The sequence below is a fragment of the Sylvia atricapilla genome, chromosome 1 (genome assembly GCF_009819655.1).
Source record: "Sylvia atricapilla isolate bSylAtr1 chromosome 1, bSylAtr1.pri, whole genome shotgun sequence".
Taxonomy (NCBI): Eukaryota; Metazoa; Chordata; class Aves; order Passeriformes; family Sylviidae; genus Sylvia; species Sylvia atricapilla.
This window is the reverse complement of record NC_089140.1, coordinates 120,505,535-120,532,030: the sequence shown is the minus strand read 5'-3', so window position 1 is coordinate 120,532,030 and position 26,496 is coordinate 120,505,535. Positions and strand designations below refer to the sequence as shown.

Here is a 26,496-nt window from a genome sequence, read left to right as displayed (position 1 = left end):
TATATTAGGTAGAGATGAAATGAATATTCCTTTAATAATTTCTAATTTCTTTTATGCTCTGTTTTTTTTGTTTCAGGACTCATACTTCACAAGGGTGTGTATGTGCTTAGTTTTAATTATGAGTTTACTGGGCATCTGCAAAGAAATATTTCAGCTGGTTCAGCAGGTAAATACATAGAGAAATAACATTAATCAGACAGTGTGCTTCCATCGCAGTTTGTATGATATTGAAATTAATCTGTTTTTTTCCTGATTAGAAGGGAAATGCCAATTTATTCTTTTTAATTTCTAGATATAAAGATTAAAACTGAGAAGAGAATTTAAATAGTGTATTGAATTCAGTGTTTTAATGATGGATGGCTTGTAAATATTAACCTTTCTCTTTTAAATCCTAGAAATTGAAATATTTGTTGGATTACTCCAATCTACTGGACTGGACCATTTATACTACAAGCATAATTTTTGTATCTTCTTTATTTATTAATACACCAGCTCATTTGCAATGGGAATGTGGAGCAATTGCTGTATACTTGTCTTGGATGAACTTCTTGCTTTATCTTCAACGGTAAAATTCTTTTTACTGGCTTTACAACAAAATATTTTAACACTTTCAGATCTTTTACATATCCTAACTTTTGAATGATCAAGTTTGAGAGTCCCATTTTGTATTTTTATTTTTTTCAAACTGTTCAAGTTTCCAGGTTAGGACCACAAGAATTTTTTATCTCTGATGACCAGTAAAGTCGTTTTCAGTCTTTTTCATGTAGAGCATCACCACATATGTTATAGCAACTATAGAAATAACAATATTTATTTTAATGTTAATTGACCATAGCCAGGCTTAATTTTATCTTCTTAAAATCATCTTTCTTTACACTGCATAGACTTTGATTTTAAAAGAACCCAGAAGTATATGAATTATGAAAGGCATCAGGAAGTCAGGTTATATGAGTAATACCTTTTATCATTTCCCATGCTAAATGGCACATCTCACTTCTTTATACCATAAATTCCATATGCCTTTTATCCTGTAAAAGAATTACAATATACGATATTATTTCATTATGTCCGTTTATTGCCCTTAATTATCTTAAATCTCGTCACTGGTACAATAGTGTCCAAGAGTTACAAACTGCAGGAGAGCTGGGTGGAGGAGAAAAATAGTGTGGGTGTAGTGCTTAAGATTAATAAATTAAACACATTTGTACCCAGGCAGGACTGCATGTGATAACACTGCATAAATGTTCTTCCGATTCTTATTGCATATATGCACTAATCACCCCGTGAAGTCTTGCAGACAGACAAACACAACATTTGCTGAGTAATTTCAGGGTTGTTTTAGTGTAGTAGGGATGTTTAAGGACATGGTTTGTAAACAGAGTTAATGTCAAAGAGAGTACCTTTATGGTCTTGCCTCTGCTGCAAACCTTGCCCTCGCTGTGTGACCTTAGATGACTAATGAATGGGCGTGTCCTGTCTGCCCTGGGCAAAATGGGGGTTCAACCTAAACATTAAAAAGTTAACAGATGATTGTGCAACCTTTCTTCTGCTGTTGGATAAAATGCCTTCCTGGCCTGCCTATTTTTTTAAGTCTGTAGCAGCAGAACTCTACAAATGATTTTTTTAAATTCATTTAGGCTGTCTTTTCCCAAAGCAAGCTGTGATTCCATTGGCTTCTACTGAATTTTGCCTAATAAATGCCTAATAAGTAAGAGAAGGCCAGGTTTGCTTTACTTCCAGCCTTTTTCAGTCTTGCACATAATGTTTCAGAGCGTAAGACATACATAGGGATTTTCACAGTTCCTACTGTAGTAGCATAAAAAATCTCTTGGTCCCTGGATTTGAGAGAGGAGATAAATTCCCAAGTTCAGGTTTGAAAGAAAAAGTAATTTAATCTGCATTCTAATTCCTGTTCTGAGATTTAGTTTTTGTGTTAACCAAGAATAGGAGAGGCTTGCCAACAACAGACTGTTGTTGGAAACACAGGCATCTTAAAATTATGGTTTTCTCCTTCTCTTCCTGAGCAGTGTGTTTCATTTGTTTGCTTGTTTACCATTCTTTGTATTACACTAAAACTTTGTTTCACATCTTTTAAAAAGTGAAATCATTTCAATCAGCCATGTGGCTGCTACGTAGATTATGGTGCCAGTTGTCCTTTGTTCTGGTTGCTACTTTGCTTGGAGAAGCAATAAAAAGTTGGATATTTGCTAATGTTTTTATTCTGAATGCAGTGGTGGTACAATACTCTACTGCCTATGCCTAAGGAGAGATTAAATGTCATCCATGAAAAATATCTTTAAAATTGTTCTTGTGCATTAAAATATAAGATTATGCAGTTCAAGTTGCAGTGAGTTGGATGACTTGCACTCTTTTGGATGTGAAAGTAGATCAGGTTTGTTACCATCACAGAATCTCTCAGAGAGGCAGTGTCTCTTTCCACAGATGAAAACCAGCATTACTTACTGCCTTATAGAAATAACTGCAAGGGACTCTAACTTCAATATTTAATGGTTTAGGGGTAGACATGGAAGTGCTTTATTAATGGTTGATTATCTTAAAAGTATTTTCTAAACTAAGTGATTCTATGACTGATTCTACATCTCTTTTGTTTACCTATTGTCTAGATTTGAGAACTACGGAATTTATGTTGTGATGTTCTGGGAAATTTTGAGGACTTTGATTCGGATTGCCGTGGTTTTCTTTTTCCTGATACTGGCCTTTGGCCTGAGTTTCTTTGTCCTTTTGGGTTCACAGGTTAGTTCATAATAATATTGTTAAGTTTTTATCATTATAAATACTATATTTGACTAAAGCATCTCAAGGCTTTATTTATAAATTTCATCAGTTGGGTCTTTTCTGTTTTTTTGACATTTCTTTTTGCAGCAAACATACAGCACACCTCTGCTTTCCATAATGAAGACATTTGCAATGATGCTGGGAGACATTAATTACCATGATGCATTCCTTGATCCTTTACTGAGCAGTGAATTGCCATATCCATTTCTGAGTTACACAGTTCTCATTATATTTACCTTGCTTATTCCAATCCTTCTTATGAACTTGCTGGTAAGTAAGCTATTTATTAATATACAAAAGTAGTTAAACATGAGTGTATAGAGTTCCAGTGTATAGAATTACTTCAGTATGTGACAGCCATCCATTATTTAACAGATATTTTCAGTAAAATATTAAAATGTTCCTGTTCTCTGCACTTATTTCCATCCAGTTCACTGCTCTGAGTATTTTCCCACAGCTCACTTCTGCAGGACTATTTTGTATATCTTTGGGTACTAACTTATGGAATTTGAATTGGAGCTGCAATGTATTGTTCTGAGGTTTTCATAAAGAAAATTGAGGAACAATGATTTTTGTTTAATCCCTTCTTGCATCGTAACCTAATAAACACTAACAATAATTTAGATTTTTAAAAAAATAAAGCCCAAAAAGCCCAAATTCAAATCTTCATTGCACGCAAGTCAACAATCAGAAGTAGTGTTAGAACTAACAAACTTGACCTGAATGTTAAGAATCAGAAAAGATTATAATGATAAAAAAGGGGGAAAAATATGTAATAAATCTTCAGCCATATTCCATTGAATATCATTTTTGTTTAGGAAATCACATTTTCACATGAGCAATGCAATAAAAGTCAAACACCTCATGTTTTTTTAAGTTGTTTATTGCAGCCATGATCCTACTTAATCAAGAGATCAATCTGTTTTTAACATTACAGCAGTAATGAAGAATATGTAAGAAGGGATATTATTCTTGGCAAAATGAACACTTCGGTGCCTTACCAACAGAGTGTTGTCAGTAAAACCACTATCTACATTTATTGATACATATTTTTCAAATATGCAAAAAATGTTTCCAAATTCAAGTGAAAAAATAATTTAACTCTAGAATATTTTTTGTTTAAGTATGCATTAGAAATAAAATTGAAATCACAAACTATGAAAAAATAGATAATCATTTTTTTTTCTAGATTGGTTTGGCTGTAGGTGATATTGCTGAAGTACAAAAATATGCTGCACTCAAAAGGATTGCAATGCAGGTGAGTAAAACACCATGAAAGCATCAAATACTGGACATACATATCATTGCTAGAGAACCATTTACATAATTGGTTGATTTGTCATCATATTCCTAACTATCTTAGGATATCTCTAAAACAAATTGGTGAGCATCTTATTCTGAATCTCATTTTCACTCATATGGCTTATTTCCAAGGAAGTGTACAAGCAAATGCATTTTTAAGGAATTTTTCAACCTCAGTTCAAGGAATTCTTGAGTTTTTCCAAAACCAGAATCACGAAGTCCGTCACTACAATGCTTGAAATCACAGTTGTCTTTATTAGAGAACCTATGCAGTGGTAAGAAGGCACATAAAATTCAAAAGGATACCAAATTCATTCTGCTATACTAAATTAGTAGAATGCATATCTATTAATCCACGCAATAAATTCAGCTAAGATAACTCAATACTGGTATGACCATGTTGTTTTAGTGCCTGGGCTGGACTATTCAAATATTATACCACTGTTTGCAGTGTGGGGTAGTACTAGTGAATTGAATACAATGGCATAATTGTTATTTTCACATATAATGTGTATTTATATTAAGACAACGTATTTCATTCTAAATGCAAAACTACATTTAGGTGAATCTTCATACCAACTTAGAGAAGAAGCTGCCATTTTGGTTCTTAAGTCGGGTGGACCAGGAATCAATCACCGTATATCCCAACAGGCCGAGATACTGTGGATTTATGGTAAGATGATGAATATTAGCTAGAAGAATTCTTACCAGAAAGGGATATGATTGACTTTGTACACACATTGCTGAGGATTTTGTGTTATTAGGCTCAATCATTAACTGACATCAAGGGATTTGTGATTAAACCTCGACTAAGGTTAGTGAAAATGATAAACCAGTTTGAGTGCAGCTGTATTCAGATAAAATCAGTGTTTGAATACTCAATGAACTGTAACTTTATGAAGTGAGACAAGCTACAAAAGATGTTCAAATAAAACATAGAATTACTCCCTTTTGGCTTTTCTTCTTTTACTTGAGTTGTTGTTGATAGACTGAGTTTTCCTATAAAACAAATTTTGTTTTAATATATAATAAAATAACATCATAACAGAAAGTCTTTCCAATGTTAACACTGTGTAAAGACTTACCATTCACATATTTAATTATTGTCAGACTATAGGATCTAATTAAGTTTGGTTCCATATTTTGTTTAGAGCGTGTTCCAATATTGCTTTGGGTGTGAGGACTCTACCACATATGCACAGAGCCCTGATACAACACTAGAACTGGAAGTTCTGAAGCAGAAATACAGGTATTTTTTATGATATTTTACAGTTGTAAAACTAAGTAGAACCAATATTACAAACATATTTCTATTTTAAAAACCATTTTAAAGCTCCATATTGTATCTAAAATGTAAGATTTTGTGTCCCTGGCCCAAACCAACACAGCCTGTTGCTCTTTAAATAATCTGAATTAAATTCTTTTATATAATTGCATATAGAGGTTTCAAGGGTTATTTGGAACTCCCAAGCAATGTAATTCCAGTAGGTTTGCAAGTATACACAGTGTGTTACTGACTTCCCCTGGTCTGATGGTAAATCAGATTCATTGTTTCCCCAAAAATGGATTGGTGTCTTGATTGAACAAATCATGTTTCCCAAAGCCTTGGAAGGAATTCTTTGTATTTTCCTGACTTACTTGTCATACCAACATATCCATAAGAATGACTTCTAAAAAGCCCTCTGTGAGTGTACAGCTAGAAAAATGTATTCTTTCTCACTCAGTCTCATTTTCTCCTGCATTTCCTTCTATCCATTTTTTTCTCCCTCCCCCCCTTTTTTTTTTATCTATCAATTTTTTGTCTTCTTGCACAGATTCAGATTGAGTTGGGGGTTTTTTTTGAATGAAAGATTAGCAAGAGTTGAAGGAGGGTCAGATACACCCTACAGATATAGAACTCTATGTATATACAAATCATGGACTTCAGCAAGTTTTTCTTCAAATGCATATTACATCAATATATTATAAAACAGCATAAAACAGACTCTTTCTTGGTTGGGATTTATTTTTTTTTGTATGGAGAAGGAAGAAAACTATAATTTTATAAAAATATTTGCAATAATAATTTATTATTAATTAATTATTAATTATTTACAAGAATATCACAATAATAACTTGTGACCATATCATTATGGAAAGTAATTTTTAATACTCTGAAAATATTGACTGAAAACTCTTATGACATTGTCAGTGTATTTTTATTACCGGAGTTCAAAACAGAGTTCAGTTACTTCTGGAGCTAGTATCAGTACTGGGTGTACGTATTTTTGTGTTTTTGGTTTGGGACAAGGCTTTTTCTTGCTTTGCGTTTTAATTCTTGTGATTTTCACATATTTTAAGATGTATTACCATTTCTTGTTAAAGAAACAAAACCCCCAAGTAAAATCCAAACTACATCTAAAGCCCCCTATTTGTTCTTCACAAAGAACCTTTTCAGTCCCTAGATTTCATGTTGTAATTTTGTGAGTCTAGATGTTCAGAAAAGTGGATTTTCAAAATGCCTGTTTGGTTAATTTGAAAAAGACAGTTTCTAGTCACATTTCCCATTTCTTTCACTGTTTCTTTAAAGATAATAGATACTGTGCTCTGTATGTGTGATGCTAAATTAGTTTACCTACTTAAATGCATCAATTGCACTTTGGATAGCACTTTGGAAAGGATCAGTAAGTGCCTCATCAGTATTTCTCATATGCTGTAAAAGTAGTTGTGAATTTCACTAAATGTTTTTAGTAGTTTAATTGCCATTGCAACTCTGCACTTTTCCTTGCCAGACAAGGAAATAGGTCATTAGGGAAAACTTTTCATAGAGCAGTCAACAACTTAATTTTGAGATTCCAGTTGCTTCTACCTTAACTATATATTGTTACTTTTCACAAGAACCATGGATTTGTTCTTTCCTGTTTCCAGTAACATGAGAAATACTTCAGCTTGAAGAATTAAATGTATTCCAGATAATAGTCTTTATTAGCAGTAGGGTTAAGTACTGTCAGAAGGGTGAAGTTAACTACTATCAATTTTTGCATCTGTAATTTTAATGATTTAAATGTCCTTTGAAATGAAATTACAAAGCTTGATGTTTGTTTGTTTGTTTTTAGGCTCAAAGATATATCAACATTGTTGGAAAAGCAGCATGACCTCATTAAACTGATTATCCAAAAAATGGAGATAGTATCAGAGGCTGAGGATGAAGACAGCAATGATTTATTTCAGCACAAATTTAGGAAAAGGCAGCTAGAGCACAAGAATAGTAAATGGGATACAGTGTTAAAAGCTGTTAAAACCAATGTGCCTAACCCAAGCACAGAAAAGAACAATAGCTTCTTCTAGACTTGGCTATGATATCATGTTGTATTATCATTTTGTTTTACTTTAGGGTCATTTATTGTCTTTGCATAATGTTAATGTGAAACATCATGTACTCAAGTATAAAAAAAGGCCAGATCCAAAACCAGGATACAGGTGCTCTAAACAGTATTTAAGGAGACTGGAGATGTCTACACCCAAAACTGTGATCCTAAAAGTGACTGGCTAATCAGGAAAGTGCCTAACTCAACAGAGGCCAACCTTGCTGTCCTGGCAGTTCCCAAGGCTTCTGTCTAGATCTGTTCCTGGATTTGGCCCTAGTACACTTAGGTCTGTATGTAATTACATTATTTTCTGTTACGAATATTTTTAGAATTTCTAAATTTTTAGAAATTAGATTCTAGTCATTTACTATTCAGAGAGAGAGAGACAATGGACTTTATGTAGCTTAAAGGAAAGGTAAAAACTAATCTGACTGAGTGTGTTGGAAGTTTTGCTGAGTAGGGACTGCAGGATCAGACCTGAAAGGTAGGAAATAAAGGATCATGAAGTTGTAATGTAAGGGAAGAGCTACTTTCTTTTCTAGATAAATGGAAGCAATTCACAGAGGGATCGTTTGTACTAGCATGCATATAGCAATGGTAGAACGACATGTTTAATATTAGTCATTTACAACTGGCTGTCCTTATACTGCTAATGTGATTTTGGCCTTCCTGATAAACTAAAACTGATCTTGCTACTTTAATCTGCACTTTGGTTTTATTATTCATTTACTGAATATTCAGTGCATTATGTAATATATGGTAATATATTACATTTAGAAATGAACATGAATTAAAATGTGCTTAAGTACCCAAATATATTTGTTTCAAAACCAGTGCTAATAAACTAATTATGATGACACATGGTGGTAAGGCTTTCTGTTCTGCTTCTGAATTTAGACATTTTCTTTAAGAACTTAGTATACTTTGATTCTTCTCATAAAAACCAATTATGATTCCTGTTTATTTAAAAGGTAGTCACCAGAAGATAATTCACACTGTACAAAACTTGCTCAGTCTTGAGAAAACAGTGGAAGATGCATTGTAAATTAGTGTGATTTGTACCTTAAAATAGCCACAGATGTTCAGTAGGCAAAATTCTTTCTCACCCAACTGCTCTATCCCAGCTTTGAGACTTTAAATCCTTGCCAGGAAAAACAGAGAAAGGAAGAGGCTGCTGGAGGAGCAGCTCTGCTCCAGAGCCAAGCTTGGTGTGACAGTGAAACAGGAGTGAACATGTAAGCAGAGTCAGAGAAGAAGAAGTAAAAATATAATTGTAGTCTCTGAAGTTGCTGTGGCCCCTAAAGTCAGATCTGTTCCCTTGAATAAACTGTTTGGGTTTGCAGCACTGCTGTACATCTGCAGTTCCCTCTGTCAGTAGGAAAAGTGGCCAGGTTCTCAGGACAGGGCCAAACTTGAAAAATGTGATAACAATAGTAATTTTAAATTTCTGGCAGTCTGTGCCATTAACACTAGATGGCAGTGAGCGATAGCATTTTTAGGTAAGTAAACGGGACCTAAATGCATTGTTTTGAGTGAAGAGCAGTAGTATGGTTACAGCAGGAACAAAGTAGTCAACATTTAAAAAGCCTGAGACTTTCAAGCCTCTTTAAACAGAACTGAGACCTTCACATACAGCTGCCTCAGCTTCTCTGAGTGTTCACAATTTGAGAGAAGTTTTCCTTCTCAATTTTATATAGAAAGAAATAATTTATTTTATAATTAGCTAATATTACAACATTGAATTAATATCTTAGCTTTCTATGGAAATCATCAGGCTAAGATGATTTGTCATGTAATAGAACTATCTAATAGAGCCCAAGTACAAGATATAGAGGAAAAGTACAAGTACAACTGGAATATAAATCATGGTTAAAATTTTGTGTAGACTGAGCTGAACATGCTGGGCCATCTGAGCAATCTCTAGAAGCAATCATCTTAGGATTGTCACGGTTGGAAAAGACATCTAAGTAAGGTAAAGTAAAAGACCATTGAGTGCAACCATTAACTTTACGCTGCCAGATCCACCACTAACTCTAAGCACCATATCTGCATTTTTTTTAACTCTTCCATGGACAGTGATTTCATTTTCCTGGACAATTCTTCTTGCAATGCTTGATCATCCTTTCAGTGAAGGAATTTTTCCTAATTATCGATGTAAACCTCTGGTTCAACGGGAGCCGATTCCTCAATTGTTGTTGCTACAATTGCTTGTCAAATTGCTTGCTACATGGGAGAGGAAACCAACCTTCACCTGTCTAGATATGTTGTTACATGTTAGCTACAGCTAAATATATGTTAACCAAAAGTGTTACAATGTGAATTTTCGAATACACACTTAGGCATTGCTATTCAGGGGAAATGTATCCTCTGGGTGTGAATAGAGTATCTGCAAACTGATGGGTGTGTACTGTATCCAATACTCACGCACTTCCCTTCAGTCTGTGTGGAAGTAACACCTTTTCGATTGGGGTACTGACAGCAGGCACACATAGTCTCTATTTGTGTCTTTCGGGATTGTATATCAAATACTGCTGATAGTGAGGGTAAATATTCCATTTCATTTCCTGCTCCTTAGCAGTGCTGTCACTGCTTTCTCCTCGAAATGAGTGGCAGTATGGTTCAGGCAATGGCACCATCTCCTCCCACCAAAATCAGATCATTCTCATGAGTTCCTGTTGGGAAGACTGATTTGTACCTCATCGGTGTGACACACACAGGAGGATCACAATTTGGGACAAGAAGTGACATTTCTGCATGAGTTGGTAGTTTGAAACAAGATTGCTGAAACAAGATCCTTTGCTGAAACCGAAGATCCAGTTGCCTGCCTTTCTGCCACCAGGCTCTTGCTGATAAGGACGGACTAGCAAAATACTTGGCCCACGTAAATTAAAATTAGCTAGAGCAGTAAGTACATCCTTAGTAGAAAATCTGAAGTGCCCAGATTTGAAGTGGATTAGAATGAGACTCTTTCCAGTATATAGGAAATAACTTGCTTCAAGCTGTATAGTGTGGATATTGGTGTTCTCTATGATATGATTCTAGAACAAAGACAAAGCCACTCTATAAGTAAATCTCCATCATTTGTTGACTCACATTTTTTCTTTAAGGAAATAGCCTTGCATTCTCCTTGTTCTGTTGTATAAAAACCATTTTCTTTTCTGCAACACACTGAAGATTTAGCTTTGTGAAACATTTCACAACAAAATGTTGTATGAAAAATTGTGTTATAGAGGAGAACATACTCTATATGTATAACATCCATCCTCTCTATGTAGGGAACATCCCCACTCCCCAAAGTCAGCTGGGAATGATTTCAAACCCTTGAAGGCTAGACATATCAAGAAAGAAGAGGAATCTATATGAACAAAGTGGAGATGCTTCTCACTGGTCAGATTTTTGTTTTGTAAGATGAAATTCCCATAAGCAGAGAATGTAGCAAGAGAAGGAGAAGATGAGAAAATATCTTTAATCTGTAGAGAGAGAGCCAAGAGAAGAAACCAGAGGCAGATTTTCCCTTAGGTTAATGCCCTTTTACCCTGCTCTGTAGGTGTCAGGAATCACTTAGACTACAGCGTAGTATGCATCAGTTTTAAGCTGTCTTTACATTGACTCTCTGTCTGTTCATTACATGGACCTAAGTCTTGCCCACAGAGAGACCCCTTGTCAAAGTCCATTGCATGGGCCTAAGGGTAGAAGTGTTGCAAACCTCACCCTGGAGTTACAGTAGGCAAGAGAGTTTTTTGAGTTTCTCTTTTAAATGACAGAGGATATACAAAGCATGACACAGGATCTGAGAAAATCTCTGATACCGAAAGTAAGACCACTGCTTAAAGGCAGCATTTTCTTAGCAGTGAATCTTTATATTTAGCAGTATCTTTATACTGGGTGATGCCAGGGTGTAAATCCATACTGATACAGGCACTGCAAGAGAGATTCATGTGAGCCAGGGCATGGGTTGATCCATGCACAGGCCACTCAGGCACACCTGAACCTCTGAGGTGAAGATATTCACATCCTTATAGAAATGAACCAAGACAATGTCACAGTAATCACGAGAGAAGATGCTTCAAATGCTTGAATGCATCAGTGTTGTAGAGATTAACTATCCCAGCTGAAACCAGGACACTCAGGCAGGGAAAAATCTCAGCAATTATAAGATTTGGTGTAGAATTCAAGACAGAAAGTAATGAAAGTGATGAGAAGTTATGTTTTTTAATGTTGTTTCATAATTGGGAATCACAGCTTTAAAAAGCAGAGCAAAGTTTAAAGCTATTAATTTCAGAAATTTTTAGTACCATTGTTAGTATTTATTTATCCAGAGAGGTGACTGGAGTCTAAAAATTGACCAGCAGCAGGGAACAGGATGGTGAAAACCGGAGAGTTCAAACAGGCCAGTAACTTGGAGTAAAAAATAAAGGGAAAAGAACTGGGGCTAATGCTGACATTAGTGTGATCACATTAAAAAGAAAGTCCCAAAGTCCCACTGGCCCATCTGAGTACAGGAGTGCTGCTCACAGCAATGTCAAATTCAGCTGCATTCAGCCACATGGGATCAAGGATAGGAAAAGTTAAGAACACTTAAATTTTTAAAAGCAGAGAGTGTGCTTCTCAGCTCAGTCCTGATGATAATCCCTGGATCTGGCAATGTCCATGGGAATGATTCAGCAAGGCAGCATGGAAGTGATGCCGTGAGAGATAGCCATAATGTACCTCAGAGTCATTTCTCATCGCCTGAGCTGAGTCACTTCCTGTGGATTCAGATTTTAGCGTTTCTTGTCATATCTGCCTAGTCTGTGAGATAATTGCAACTGCATTAAATGGCTGGAAGTAATCATGGTTAAATGATGCCACTGGCAGTGTGACTCCCACCCCAGGTAGAGCAATCCATGGGCAGAGGGGCGCCTCTCCCCTGAGCTGTGTGGAACAGGCTATGGTCTGGCACTCCAAAGACAACATGAGAGACATATCACCCCTTGTTGGATTTTAGTTGTGGTGGTGTCAAAATGCAACAAAAGGAAAGGCGACATCTTTAATCTAGCACGTCTGTAGGGTGCTCTGAATGTGCTTACCTCATTTAGTTTTGAGGAGAGATAGGGTTAGTGTTTCAAATCTCCATCTGGTCTAAGTTCGGGCCCTGACTATTTGTTCCTTAAGAAAGTTGGCTGATAGCCTTGTGAAATGTTTTGAGGACAAGTTTCACACATAAAGGAAAAGTTAAGGAGTTTGCATCACTTCAGCCTTTAACCTTAACCCACAAAACTTTGATAATTAATGGAGCTGAACTGATTTCATTTCATTTAGATTTTATTCCCTTGCTAGTTAATCTTTCTCCTTGAGTATGTAAAAAAAACAAAAAAAAACTCTGTTATTTCAAATTTCTTCATGAATTTATAAAACTAGCCAAAAGATTTCTCTATGCTCTTCATTCCATCATTTGATTCAAATAAATTATATTTTGCTTTCAAAAGTTCTCTAATATTTTGTAACATTGGCAAATGAGTACTGGGAATGAAAAACCCTACAACTTAACTACAAAAACCAATGCTACAATTATGTCAGATAAAGCAGAGACAGATGACCACTATCAGAAGCATAGACACCCTCCCATCCACCAGACAAATGGGGTCTTGTGGAAGGACTGAGGGACAAAAGTGAGGCTGGTACAGCCATGAAAGAACTTTCGGAGGAGTGAAAGTTTCCCAACTCCTTACAGGAATGTAAGGCAGAAATATGCATTTCTAAACACTGTAAAAGAAGCTTAGAAAGTGAAGGTGACTGCTGAAATCCACCTCTGCTGTCTCAAAGACACAATGTCAGCTGTGGCCTAAAGCAGGGAAGTCTTCCATGACCTGGGAGGTTATCCTGATTGCTTCTTTACAGCACCTGAAGTGGGTCTATGATGTCCCCTTTGCCTGAGATCAGTTTTGTGGTAGATGTCACACAGAGAGGTCACACACAGGTGGCACAGAGGAAGCCAGGTGTGTCCCCCTTCCTGGCCATGAGGTGCGCAATCTCACTTTCTCTAGAAAGCGTGAGAAAATGAACATGCACTGTTCAAATATCTGTTTTCTTAATTGTGAAATCTATAGATATGAACAGAGAGGCTAAGAAAAACCAGCATGAAATAGCAAGTGTCAGATGAGGAGGAGGAGCTGCAAATAAAAAGCATATCTGACCCAACCAGGAGTTTGAGGCTGCAGGAAATTATGGCAGATTTCAAATGAGTGGAGAAAACGTGGGATGTGCTCTATTGACACTAGCTCAGAGGTCACCTGGGACTTTGGGGTTTGGGATAGCAAAGTTATCAGTATTATAAAGCTTCTTAAATGTCACTGGTGAAAGAAAAGGCAAGGGGTGCTGGGGGAATTAAGGATGGAGCCAAGAGTCCACAAGGGCTGTGAGTCACCTCACTGTGAGAGAGGTTTTTTGTTTTCCAGAAGAGATAAAAGCATCGTCCACTTATCTGAACCACAACAATGCACCAATTATTTCTGAGGAACTCATAAAACATGTATTAATGACTCTAGAGTGAAACAATGGAATCCTAGTCCCAGCATGCATATTTTCTGATGTAAAAGCTGCTTTTTAGTGCCTAAAATCCTAACTTACAAAATAGCCTTTAAATAAAGACTGAATAATCAGTAAAGAGCTTACTGTTGAATTTTGAAACGAAGCAATAATACATACTGTGGACTGTATACTGTATACATATTTTATACCTGTGGACTTTTTCTTCTTCTAAGGCTTTAAGAAAAGTTAAAACCTCTAATAAGAGGGGCTGAAAAAACCAGAAGCGTACATCACAGAATCACAGAATACCTGATGTAGAAAGGTACTTCTGGAGATCATCCAGCCCAACCCCCCACTAAAATAGATTCGCCTGGAGCAGGTTGCACAAACTGTCATCCAGACAGCTTTTGAATACCAGCAGAAAAGAAGACCCCACAACCTCTAGACAGTTTGTTCCAGTGCTCTGTCACACTCAGAGGAACAAAGGTTTTCCTTATACTGAAGGAATCTATCTCATACTGAGATCGAACTTCCTATGTTTGAGTTTGGGCCTGTTGCCCCTTGTCCTGGCCCTGGGCACCACTGAAGAGTCTGGCTATTAACATAAATATTTGTATGCATTAATGAGATCCCCTCTTTGTCTTCTTTCTCTGGGCTAAACAGGACCAGCTTCCTCAGCCTGTCTTCTTGAGAGAGATGTCCCAGTCCCTTGATCATCTTTGTAACTCTCTGCTAAACCTGCTCTAGTAGTTCCTTGTCTTTCTTGTGCTGGGGAGCCCAGACCTGGACACAGTACCCCAGATGCAGCCTGAATGCCACACCAATGTGATGGGACTTGAACCCTCACCCAGCACAGGCAATCTGCTCTGAGCCCTGTCCCATGCCTTCCAGGTCCATCTGCTTACCTGCACCCCAAAAGAGGAGGACATGTAGCTCCTCTGCTGTTTTACTCAAATACAACTGAGAGCCTTAGGGGAGTTTACTTCTGATACTCCATTGTTTCAGTTATAAGAGGTGTTTCTTGTACTGAGTTTTCCCTGCTTTGCTATCACATTTAACCTTCACATTGCCTAGGAATTTAGGAAATGCTTGAAGGTCCTTCTGATGGCAGGTGGCAATCCTGGTCCCTGGCAGTAGACACACACAGGTACTTGCACCTTAGTTAAGATATGGCATTCCCAGTCTGAAAAACTTCAGAAAAGCTGGAGAAGTTCATGCAAACTTTTCAGAAAATTATGCCAGATTTGAGAGCGTGTGTAGGATGTCTGAATACACCCAGGGGAGAACTACCACTGACATTTTGCTGCATAATCCCCCACCAAGATGATTCTAATATGAAGAAGTAGCAAACCTGTACTTCTGTCAAAGCATGAGTAGAGTATATGGTCTCTTGCTGCTCAAAATGCATCAAGTGGCTGTTCACTGCCACTGTCTCCATGCCAGCACAGCACAGCACTTGACTCTTGGCTTCTAACAGCAAGATCAGGTCGGTCAGTCAGTGCAAGCAGTGAAACACAAACAGTGCTGCACTGGGCACCCCTCAGACCTCTCATCTCCATTTGTGGGGTGCACTTAACAACCAGCAGCCAGGAAAACCAAACAACAGGTGCTGCAGCATGAGTTACATATTCCAGGACAAAAATAACCTCCCAAAGCAGTGGTGGCACCAGTGGCCACCCTAATCAATTTGAATCTTCTAATCTTCTGTAGAAACTGAGCTTCTGCCATTTGGCTTTCACTGGCTCAGTGGCCTGCACACTTCCTGCAACGCAACCTCAGAATATTTATAAGAATATGTATTACTGTGGTAATGGTATAGAAATAAGAAGATATTTTTTTAAGATCACCTTCTATACCAGAACCAGCAAGGCAAGGCAAGGCAGTGACTGGCAAGAGGTGTAGCAGGTGTCACAAGTATTGTAACGTGTGTGGTCTTTCCCAAATTGAAGCAATAGGATGTTTTCTGAGAGGCTTTCAGGGTTGCAGTGCCTTGTGGACACCCTTTATGTAATGCCACAGCTTGCTAGAATTTGTAACACAGCTTGCAACCATGGAGGGATGGTGTAGCTGCCTCAAACCCAACAGTGATTCTTCATTCTCCCAGTCATATTTTGCTGTTAAGCTAGCTAATAACTGCACAGAAGTGACAGCACAATAATGACCATGGCAGAAACTCCCACAGACCATTGAAAACAAAGTTCCATTTTTACTTCAGAGAGCTTGAAATCATCTTCCAGAGGAGGCTCAATGTGGGCAGCAACCTGAAGATGATTCAAGCATAGTCAATAAAATGGGTTAATTAAATGAAAGCAAGTCCCAATGGAGCAGGAGAGAAAAACACAAAACACTAGCCTGTTCTTCATAATTCCTAAATTAATTCAGTTTTCATTGCAGACTAATATTTGTCTTGATTTCTTTTTCTGCTATTTTGACCCTGGACAAGACTCCAGGTTGCCCCAAGTTTCCCTTGCCCCTGCACAGAGCAGTGACCCCCATCACAGAGCCTTGCTGTGCTCACAGGGAGCTTCAGACAATAATGTTCACCCACAGAAGGTTAAAGCAGGCTCCATGGAATCCAATTTACCCTTTGTGCAGGGGCAGCAGGGCTTGGTGAGCAATCAGCTGATTGTGGACTGAGCTCGTGACTGGGCCTCTTCCTACCCCTGCTGCATCAGCCCACTGCAGGCTGGAGAGTCCGTGCTAACTGTAAAAACTGACCCCTAATAAATTGTCCTCTCTTTTGTAAATTTATCCTGGTCACAGATTTATTTGCCTGCTGGGGTTGTGCATGACCTGGCCAAACATAACTGTCTGTAGCCAGATCCCCCCCACATCAGTTTGGTGTGCAGTCTCTGGGGGCAGTTAAAACCAATTTAATTATTTCTCTGTTGCTGTGGCGGACAGCCACAGGCATTGTTTATTTCCTAGCAGTGACAGAAATTGTGTTTGCTATTTTTTTTTCCTTTATGCCATTAAAAAATCTTTGGTCTCTTGATGCAAAGATTTCACCAATGCAATAAAAGATCCCCTTATTATAACCGACATAAGGCAATACCACTGACCCTGGGATGCTCTTCTTCCCATCTCAATATTCAGTAGAAATGTAAATTGGATATCTGATAGACAAGACAGTAGGATACAGTAAGATAAGACTCCTACTTCCTGTGCAAAATGAAGAATTAAATCTGGGTTTGGTTAATCAGGGTAGACAGATTGTACAGTTGGCTACAACAAGTGACAATTTATCCGCCTGAAAGATCTGTACAGCCTGAGGAAGGTGGCATTGCTCAGTTTGTACTCTCCTCCCCAAAAAACTGAGTGAAGATCTGAAGATAGGGCACAAGGCCAGTTCTCTGGAGTGCTGTCTTAAGCCTTTGCTGCTCCAGCCAATGTTTCAGCATGATTGTATCAGGGAAACCAGATAGAGAAAACTCTTTTGTTCTTCCCGCCAGCTCTCAGTTAACCTCTGAGCCCTTTGGATTAGCAATATAGTGAGGATGTGTGCCTTGTACATTTTTTTGCCGACTTCCAAGTTTCTCTGTAATGCTTCTTTCTGGGAAAGTGAGCAGTGAGGACTGACTTTGGGGAATTGCAGTTTGATGGATGTACGAGGTTTACATGTTTGCAAAGAAATGTCCTAATTTTCTTCTGATTACTCTTTGTATACATGCCCAGAGATGTGGCTATGGGCCTATTTAGAGCTAATGAATGAATACATTTGATGCAGTGGGTGTTCGTAAGGCGAATTTAACCTACTCAAACATCCAGTACAGAGTTGTAGCACCAAAAAGTTTGCTAGACACACTTTTTGTAGCAAAAGTGACATGGAAGAGCAGGAGTTTTCCCTCTTCATTACATGTCATTCATTACATGTCCAAGTCCTGTCCCTGACATTCATATTATATTCAGAGGAGAGTGTCAGCATTAGCAAACCAGCTGCCAGGAGCCATCAGTGGCTCTGCCTGGAATCCTTTCCTTCTTTCCTCCTGATGTTCACTTGCTCTCCCCTCTCCCCCTGCCCTGAGGGACACTGTCCCGAGGTGTGACACCCTGCCCTCTTCTGTCTTCATCAGAGAGCCAGGGAGCAATTAAAATGCTGATATAAATCATAGTTATTAGCCAAGTGACTCATCTTACAGCACTGAGAAGGAATCTCCAATCTCATGAGTGCTGGGTGTCTCTTCCAAAGAGGGCTGGGGTGTTGATGAGCCTTTATGGTATCCTTATCTTGCATTTCCAACAGCAAAATCCAACCTGTGTTTTAGTTGTGCTGTTTATATATCTAATCAAAGTGGGTCAGGAAATGTGGAAGACAGCACCAGGGCTGCCTGAGAAACATAATATTTGTCAGAGAGCATTAACTCAGCCTCCCTCTTTCAGGGAATGATAGATGAAGTGTGCCTGAAACTCTGTTTAGATTATGTGAAGTAATGCACTGGTGGTTACATTCATCCTAAGCAAATCATTTTCACTCACTTGAGCTGCCTTACAGAATTTTCCAATAACACTTTAAGCAGCCTTAAACAAAATGAAGTCCTCACAGGTCACTCATGTGGGAGTTCCTCCTGGAGCCTGCTTGCACACAGACAGGTTCAGAGGGTTCTACACCTAAAATAGAAGTGGGTCCCAGGCTAAAGCCTGCATCAGCATCAGGACCAAAGTTTGAGAGATGCCAGGGCTGTTGTCCCTATCCACTGCACAGTATTTAATCTGGTTCAAGCAGCAGAAAACCTGACATTAAAGAAACCACAGCAGCTCTTTACGAAAGGATAGGGTGACCTTCATGAAGGTTCTGAAAACTTTCTGGATGCCTGTGGTTACCTGTGTCAGGGCAGTCATCCTCTCTCTGCTGGGAGATGTTCCTCCTCTGAGTGGCATCATCCTCAGGTAATATTCAGTGTGGGGGCATTTCCTGGGCTCCTTTGTTCAGGGGCCATGCCTTCATGTGGCCTTGCCAGTCCTCCAGCTCCATGAGCTCTTTGGAAAGATGGACAAGCCAATGAGATAAAGCAGGGAACCCATGCCAGGACACACACCAGCAAAATGAGCTCTGGAAGGACCAGAGCCAGACTTGAGACCCATTCCTGCTTCTCCAAAGAGAAAGTGAAAGAGTTGCTCTAAAACACAGCACACCTCTTACTGAAGCCCAGAGAATCTTACCAGAGGTAATTATGGCTTGCTCAATTTAATAATTAGGCAGGGATATATTTCATTTGCAGTCAGTGCTAGTTCTAAGATGAACTGAATATACTTGTTTAAGTTTAATATTTTTAGGGAGCAGTGCTATAACTTTCAGGGGAAGAATGCAATTACATGAAGCATAATAATGTTTCTTCTAGTCTGCATATTTTTAAAGTATTTTGCCTTCATCTTTTTTTAAAAGAAGCTTTTGTCAATAATATCAGCTCCTGCTTTCATATGTTCTGTGGCCCCTGCAATTAAGAGTTCTGGGGATTAACTAAAAAGTCCTGTTTAAGACTTTTCAGAAAATACTTTGAACGAGAGGGGGAAACCACTTAAGTCAGCTGCTTCTGTGCATGTCTTTTTGTGCTATGAAATATGACTTCAAAGAAAACCCTTCTGTTTCCATTTCAAGGTCTTTCTGTAAGGCAAGGAAGATAGGCAACCAGCACTGGAATGCTGCCACTGGGAGATTTATTGGAAGTCTTGAAGGGCTCAGTAGACTGGGAAGGTAATTTTTGTATCCTACTGCACTCAAGGCTGATTTAGTTTTGTGTCAGTTCTGGAACTGCAACCAGCATATGAGCTGTGAGTTTATAAATTGCTCCTCCGAGTGCCTGACCTTGCAAGAGAGGAGAGTCTAGAAGGAGTTAGAAGATAAAGAGATCTTGCACAGCCAATCAAACACATTTCACTGGGTTAGTGGACCTCTCGCTTGTGCCTCATTTCACCCTCAAGCACTCTGGCTTTGACAGGATGCCGATCTCCTTGTCAGCATCCAGGCTGCAAGGACACTGTCCATACAGGAACATCTGACATATGGATCAGATTCTTTTGAACAGAGGGCACTACTACTGCAATGAATTATGCATATAACAATCATTATTAGGAGTAATTTTTTTGAACTTATTATTATTATATGTATAAATCTTTAACTGAGGTGGAATTTCAAAGAAAAATATTAAAGGGCAACAAAGTTCATATAAATAGGGGGGGAAAGATGTTAATTGGTTGATTAGATTAGGGAATACTGTCTAAAGAAGAATGTGAGAAGTTCCATCATAAGAGTAATTTAAAAATATATTAGACAAAGATTTTGGGAATGAATTTCAAAAAACAGTGTTCTTTTGGCCAAAATTAAAGAGAAAATTATCTAATAACAGTGTAGGATTTTTCAGTGTTCAGTTCCAGCTCAAAAATCTATGATTCAAGTCCTGAAAAGTATAAAATCTATGAAGTCCCGCTGGAAGCTAACTTTCATTTCTGAAGAAAATTTCATTAGAATAAATTGTGGTTTCTTGACATTAAATCATTGCTGTTCATGAGATATGAAACACAGGGTGACTGCCTTTGAAAATAACTTCAGTAACCTGGAATCCATATAAATTCTACTCTACAGTTGTCACAAGTTTTGATTTCTCTACAATTGATCTTCTCTGAAACAAGCAGAGCAGGGTTTAATAACACCACACATATCAAAATAACATAGTTCTATTGTAGAGAGTATTAGCACCATGCCACAGCAGATCCTCCATGTAGTGAATGTATGACACAGGACAGGGACCATCAGCTGAGAGTCCCTGAGCTGTGGCTGGCTGACTGGTCACATGTTTCTGAATCCTGTCATGGTTTCCATCTGATATTTTTGCCAAAAGAAAGCTAAATTATGCTACAAATGTTGCCTGAATATCAACTTACCCTGTAAGCACTCATTGCACCAGGAGTGCTGTGCAATTAGTAATGGAAAGCCAAGTGGTCCATAAACTATGTCAGTGAGATAGAAAAAACCAAAATCCCCCTGCTACATATCAAATCAACAAAGCCTTTCTGTATTATATCCAGTTCATTTATAAATGTCACATGAGATTAGCAGTGGTGGAGCTGTTGGGGAAATACATTTTCTGCCTTTACATTTGCTGCCTTGTCCATTTCAGTGGTCACTTGGCAGTTTTACCTTTTGAGGGAGTTATCTAAAGACCAGGTGGGAGGGAGACCAATCACCTTCTGATTCCCTGTCTTGTTCATTTGCCACTGTGAACGAGAGGCAAAGAATGATTGGCACAAAGTTTTCCAGGGAGAAATGTCTCCAGCATTGATATATGTCACTGAAATGGGAAATTCCCTAGAGAAGTGACAGAAAATGCAGTACACTCCATATATTCTACATCTTTATGGGATCACCAATCACCAGACACTGTACATCTATGACTACAGAATTGTGAAATGTGCTAGCCTGGTGCCTCTTTCTCTGTCCAGAGCACTGTGAAAGGTTCTCAGTGTGCAAATCCCATGTGAGATAGCCTATCTGATATCATCTTGGAATCCTTTGAATTCATTTACTTTATTCCCACTGGCACTGGGGAGTCCAAGTCATGCAACATGCTGTAGAAAATGTCTGATGGTGGTTGGTTGACTTCAGCTGTAACTAGCAGTGGAAATATCAAATGGAAATTACACGTATTTTCCCTCAGGGCTGAATGCCATGCTTCCCACAGTCACTATGTGATCATAATCTGCCCTTGATTGTGGCAAAATTTTCTATTTCACGTTCCGAAGACTGTGGAAGACAATAGAACTCAGAAGACCCCTATTTGTTCCCCTTTAAATTGGAAGCTGCTATTTCAGGTGTTCAGTAGGACCAATTGAACCCCTAACCAAAAAACACCCTCAAAAAACCAAACACTGCCAACAAGAATCCATAAATAAATGTTTTGTGCATGCCTGTTTTGGCTACACATACCTGTTCTAGTTGAGAACTGCAAAGACAGAGGGCACTGAAAACTCTGTAGGGACTAAGTTAAAGGAGATGACACAAAGCCTATTTATCGTTACTGTTGAGTTATTGACGGCATTTTGCTAGGCTGGAGACAAGTTCTCTTCCTGACCAAGGTAAACAGAATCTGTTACATCTCCACAGAGGACTGAGATCCAGTCCCATCTAGGATCCAGGCTTCTGTTTCCAGGATAAGTACTTAAGTCCAGGTAATGACTTTGCAGCTATCTTCTCATTTGAGAGGGTTGTGTGGTCACGTTATAAACCAAAAATACAACAGTTGCAAAAGAAATGTCAGAGAAAGAAACAAGACCTCACCTGATGCAGGTTTAGCATTTCCCCTCATACTCCATCCCCTTTTGCATCATCTATAAGAGATCAAGAGAGATCTCTAAGAGATTTACAAGAGATCTATCAGAGATCAAGAGATGCAAAGCAGCTCTGAGAGGCCATGTCTGTCCAGGCAGAGGTTACCTCCATTAGGACCCTTCAGGAGACAATTGTAAGTCACCTTCAGGGGACACCAGAGGGCCAAATTATAAGCACATGTGATTATGGTGAGATGGAGCTACATCTCTAAGGCTTCAAGTGTTGATTGTCCTCACTGAGAACACTCCCACCCTCAAAAAAAAGAAACCACTGTCCTATTCCTTTGGGAGAAAGGTGAGTGGCATAGACGAAAAACAGTACTGTCAAGCTCAGTCTCTCCTTAATGGGACTTATCAATACATGAGAAATCACCAATAGGATTAAAAAGCTGCTGCATTGTGACAGCGGCTTTAAGGATATTTTTGTGGATGCTTGGTGTTCGGATACTTCCTTTTGGTGAGATTAATAATGACATGTTCTAAATGAAAGTGTCAGGCTTAAATTTAGCTTGGAAAAATGTTGTCTTTGCTAGGTGTGTAGAGCTCTGAACCATCGCAGAAAATTGTCTACAGTTGGCAGCCAAATGAAATCTCCAGGCTGTGTCTGCACTGGCTGCCTGTGCATGACACTGATGTCTCCTTTCTGCCTACCTCATATTCAAGCTTATTTCCACAAAAGTGAAATATTTTTCCACTGTCTACCTACAGCGTCTGCTACTGGCTCATTGTCAAAGTAGTAGCTGCTGCATACTCCCAGCTCTGCAAATAAGTGTCTCTTGAAAAAGGCTGTTGCAATTGGAATATTAGCTGGAATGTCAACACAGAAGCTGAATTAACACTTCCGTTAATATTTGGACCTGTCATGCTCAAGAGAACGTTCTGAGCTATCATGTTTTTGTATGCAGCAAAATTAAAAATCATGATGTTTAAACTGAGATATAACTTGATGTTAAGAAACCATCATCTCCCATCATGGTTTTTTTGCCTGAATGGAAGGAAGCTCAGTGAACAGAAAACCTTTGGAGAAGTGGCTCTGATGATTATCATCAGGCATTGGCTGGCACCAATTTTACTAACCTTGCATATGTCCACTTTATTTTCAAATGTGTTTTTAGGAGAAATATGCCTCTTAGGATGTTGTGTGTTTATAATAGGTAGCAGCATAGAGAAATGCTCTATGCACTAACAGCTCACCAAGGTTTATGCAGAGATAAACATGTTGAAATAATACTACTTCTGTGGCCACAGATTGGAAGATCTTTTCCATTTTTATTCTTTACTTTTCACAGTATGATTCATGTGTTGTGTCTCTTGTGTGAGCAGTTTGCAATGTGAAGCTACACATGCGAAGAAGAAACCTGTCTTACAGCATTTTATGGAAGAACAAAGCAACTTGTCATTTTGTTATTACAGGTCTCCCAATTCACCAGCTCCTTAATGTTTCTCTTTTGCCCTCCCAGTCTAATTTCTCAGGTGTGAGCTAGGATGTTTGACAAAAAGTATGTTCTGGAAAAAAAAAAATAAAAAAAGACCCACGCTATTAAGTCTTTGAAAAATCTTTCTTTTGGCTCTGTGGTATTACTGTTTCGGTTTTCAAATATATATTTTTCTTCCCAAAATGAGCAAAAAATGTTACATGATAGTCTGGTTGGTTTTCGCTCTTGGCAGTTACAAGGAACTTTCACAAGTGGTTCTGATAAGTATTAGGTATTTTTGTTAAAATGAATCATGTCAACTATCTAAAGAACAAAAAGCAAACTTAAATAAATATTTTGGGTGAAGAAGGAGAAACATTTTGAAAATCCTCCTTGTATTTTCCTGGTATCTGATCTTTTATGATTTGTCTGTGAGCAAGCTGAAAATCACTTAGTTGTTCCTAGCTGAATCCTATTCTGCTTTACCACTCTTCTCAGCTGTTTATTCAAAACTATAAGTGATCCTTGGATATTTTGCTAAACTGTTATTCAGTCAGAGGATGAAAAGTCTGAGGAATGCCATGGGATTATTATAACAGTATAATTAGCTGCAGACAGCTCTCTGCTCAACAGCTTTGAAAAGCTCTTCTATCCATCTCACTTACCCAAGTAATTAATTAAACACAGCTGCAGACTAGAACAACTGTTGCAAACAAAAAAGAAGTGTTTTCCATTTGCTTTTCCTGCTCACTTCTAGGCAATAGTAGAAGAAAAAGCCATGTAGGAGCAGTTAGGACAATTAGGGACTGTCAGCTTTTCTCCATCACCTGAAACCCAGAGGAGAGAGGGGCAAAAGCATCTGTGGAGTACAGCTGTTGCTGTGGGCCAATTCATGCCTGAAGCAGGGACAAATCTTTTAAAATCACGTGACTATGTCCTGGAAATGACCCAAGGAGGAAAAGCCCTGAGCATCCTTGCCAAAACTCCCAGCATGTCTTTTTTACACAGTGTTAGAAATAAAGTACACAAGTGAGAAAAATGGAACAACTGAAGCAGTCTGAGTTTGGAAGGGAACTGGCAGAAAGCTGGAGCAGGTGATTTTAATACTTTCAAATGTTCCTGGAAGCCAGTGGTGCTAAAAATGTAATGCTGGAAATGGTGCTGTCTTCTCAACTGCTATATGTGGCAAGCATGAAGGTGCAGGGGTCTTAGAAGGAATGCTTTTGGGATAACGAAAATAACCCACAGAAGAAAGTGATTTTGGAAAGGTGTATTTTCTGTCCAAGTGATCTATCAGGCCAAATGACTGAACATTGTATGTCAGAGGTATACAATAAAGATATCATGAAATGGGAACAGTAAATCTAAGCTAACAGGCAAGCTGAGCAATACTGGGCAGCCCTTTTATTCTTTCCTTTTAATGGCACCTACCTGCCAAACACAGCAAAGACCACAAAGACCCTGTGGCCAGTGTTACCTGGTTCCTGGAACAAGAAGAAGCAATGGATGTAAAGACTTGAAGAGTGAATGATATTGCATCTTCATGGTTTTTTCATGCATTAGGTGCTTTCCTAGCAGAAAACTTAGAGAAGCCAAAGAAGCAAGGGTTAGTTTTTCCAATGGCGTCTGGGGATGCCCATGTGTGTCACCGTCCTCGCTGTTTCACTATTACAAAAGGCCCATTTCAGCACAAAGTATTTTATGACCTGTTTGATTGCTTTTCCACAAAATGCCAACACTTTCAAGGACTAAGGAAGCCCTATATCCAGGGTTTAGCTTTTTATTTTTATTTGCAATGTGTTCAGTGGCAGTGATTCTAGTTTAAAATGAAAAAGGGATTTGTCCTGGAAGAGGAAACCATTTATCCTGACAAGGCACAGGTTTTGCAATGTGTGGAATTTCATCATCCATGTACCATCCAGCTTTCATCACACTCTCCATGATGGTAGAAGTCCTGCCTGCTTGCCCTGAATGAGTCAGGGACTATAATGAGATTTACAGAGGCATGGCTAGAGCCTAGAGCTCTTTCCAGACACTTCTAAAGATATTTTAAGGGCATTCTAGACACAAATATACTTGTCATGAGTTCCTGTGCAGAGGATGAGAGACGCAATTTAAAACGTCAGACTCTAAATAAGTACTTGAGAGGCTTTTGCAAATTTTTTTTTGTGAATCATACAATGGGTTGGGTTGGAAGGGACCTTAGTGATCATCAGTTCCAATCTTCCTGCCATGGGCATGGGAACATTTCATTAAACCATGTTGGTCAAAGCCCCACATGGCCTGGCCTTGGCCACTTCCAGGAATGGAAGAGCCACAACTTCTCTGTTTCCTCTGTGGTGTGGTATGTATAGAAGACTTGCCTCTTTTCTCCTAACTGGCAAACAGGACTTTGAGAAACCACAGCACTTTTCACTGATGAACTAAAGATACTGTAAATGAGATATTTGAGAGGTAATGCTGGAAAAAAAAATGTAGGACTGGCTGCCCACGTATTGCATATTACTAGTGGTACTAAGTAGCATTGTCTTTCAGGAGAGGCTCAGAAAACACAAAATTAAATAATAAAGAGGTTAAAATGAAAAAAACGGGCCAAAACCCAAGCGACAGCCCTTAGCATTCCTCTTCAGGGAAGGAGGCATTCTTCAAATAATATACTATAACTGCTATTTAAATTACACAGTTCTGGATTTCTCACAGGTAGCAGGAGGGAAGAATGTCCCTGCAGGAAACCATCACCCTTCCCAAAGTCCTGCAGTGGTGTAGCTAGCAGGATCCCAAAGCCCTGCTCTTTCCAGCCCTTG

The 26,496-nt window shown here is 38.6% G+C and overlaps 1 protein-coding gene across 1 annotated transcript in view; it reads left to right on the top strand.

Moving 5' to 3' along the window:
* The window catches only part of TRPA1 (transient receptor potential cation channel subfamily A member 1), a 31,476-nt gene extending 23,183 nt beyond the window's left edge, over nucleotides 1–8,293 (top strand). The window contains 8 exon segments of the mRNA XM_066332286.1: nucleotides 77–166; nucleotides 396–565; nucleotides 2,625–2,754; nucleotides 2,884–3,066; nucleotides 3,986–4,054; nucleotides 4,661–4,771; nucleotides 5,250–5,347; nucleotides 7,194–8,293. Of these exon segments, the coding sequence (XP_066188383.1) occupies nucleotides 77–166; nucleotides 396–565; nucleotides 2,625–2,754; nucleotides 2,884–3,066; nucleotides 3,986–4,054; nucleotides 4,661–4,771; nucleotides 5,250–5,347; nucleotides 7,194–7,425 (1,083 nt within the window). The 3' untranslated portion in view covers nucleotides 7,426–8,293.
* The last annotated feature ends 18,203 nt before the right edge of the window (nucleotides 8,294–26,496 follow it).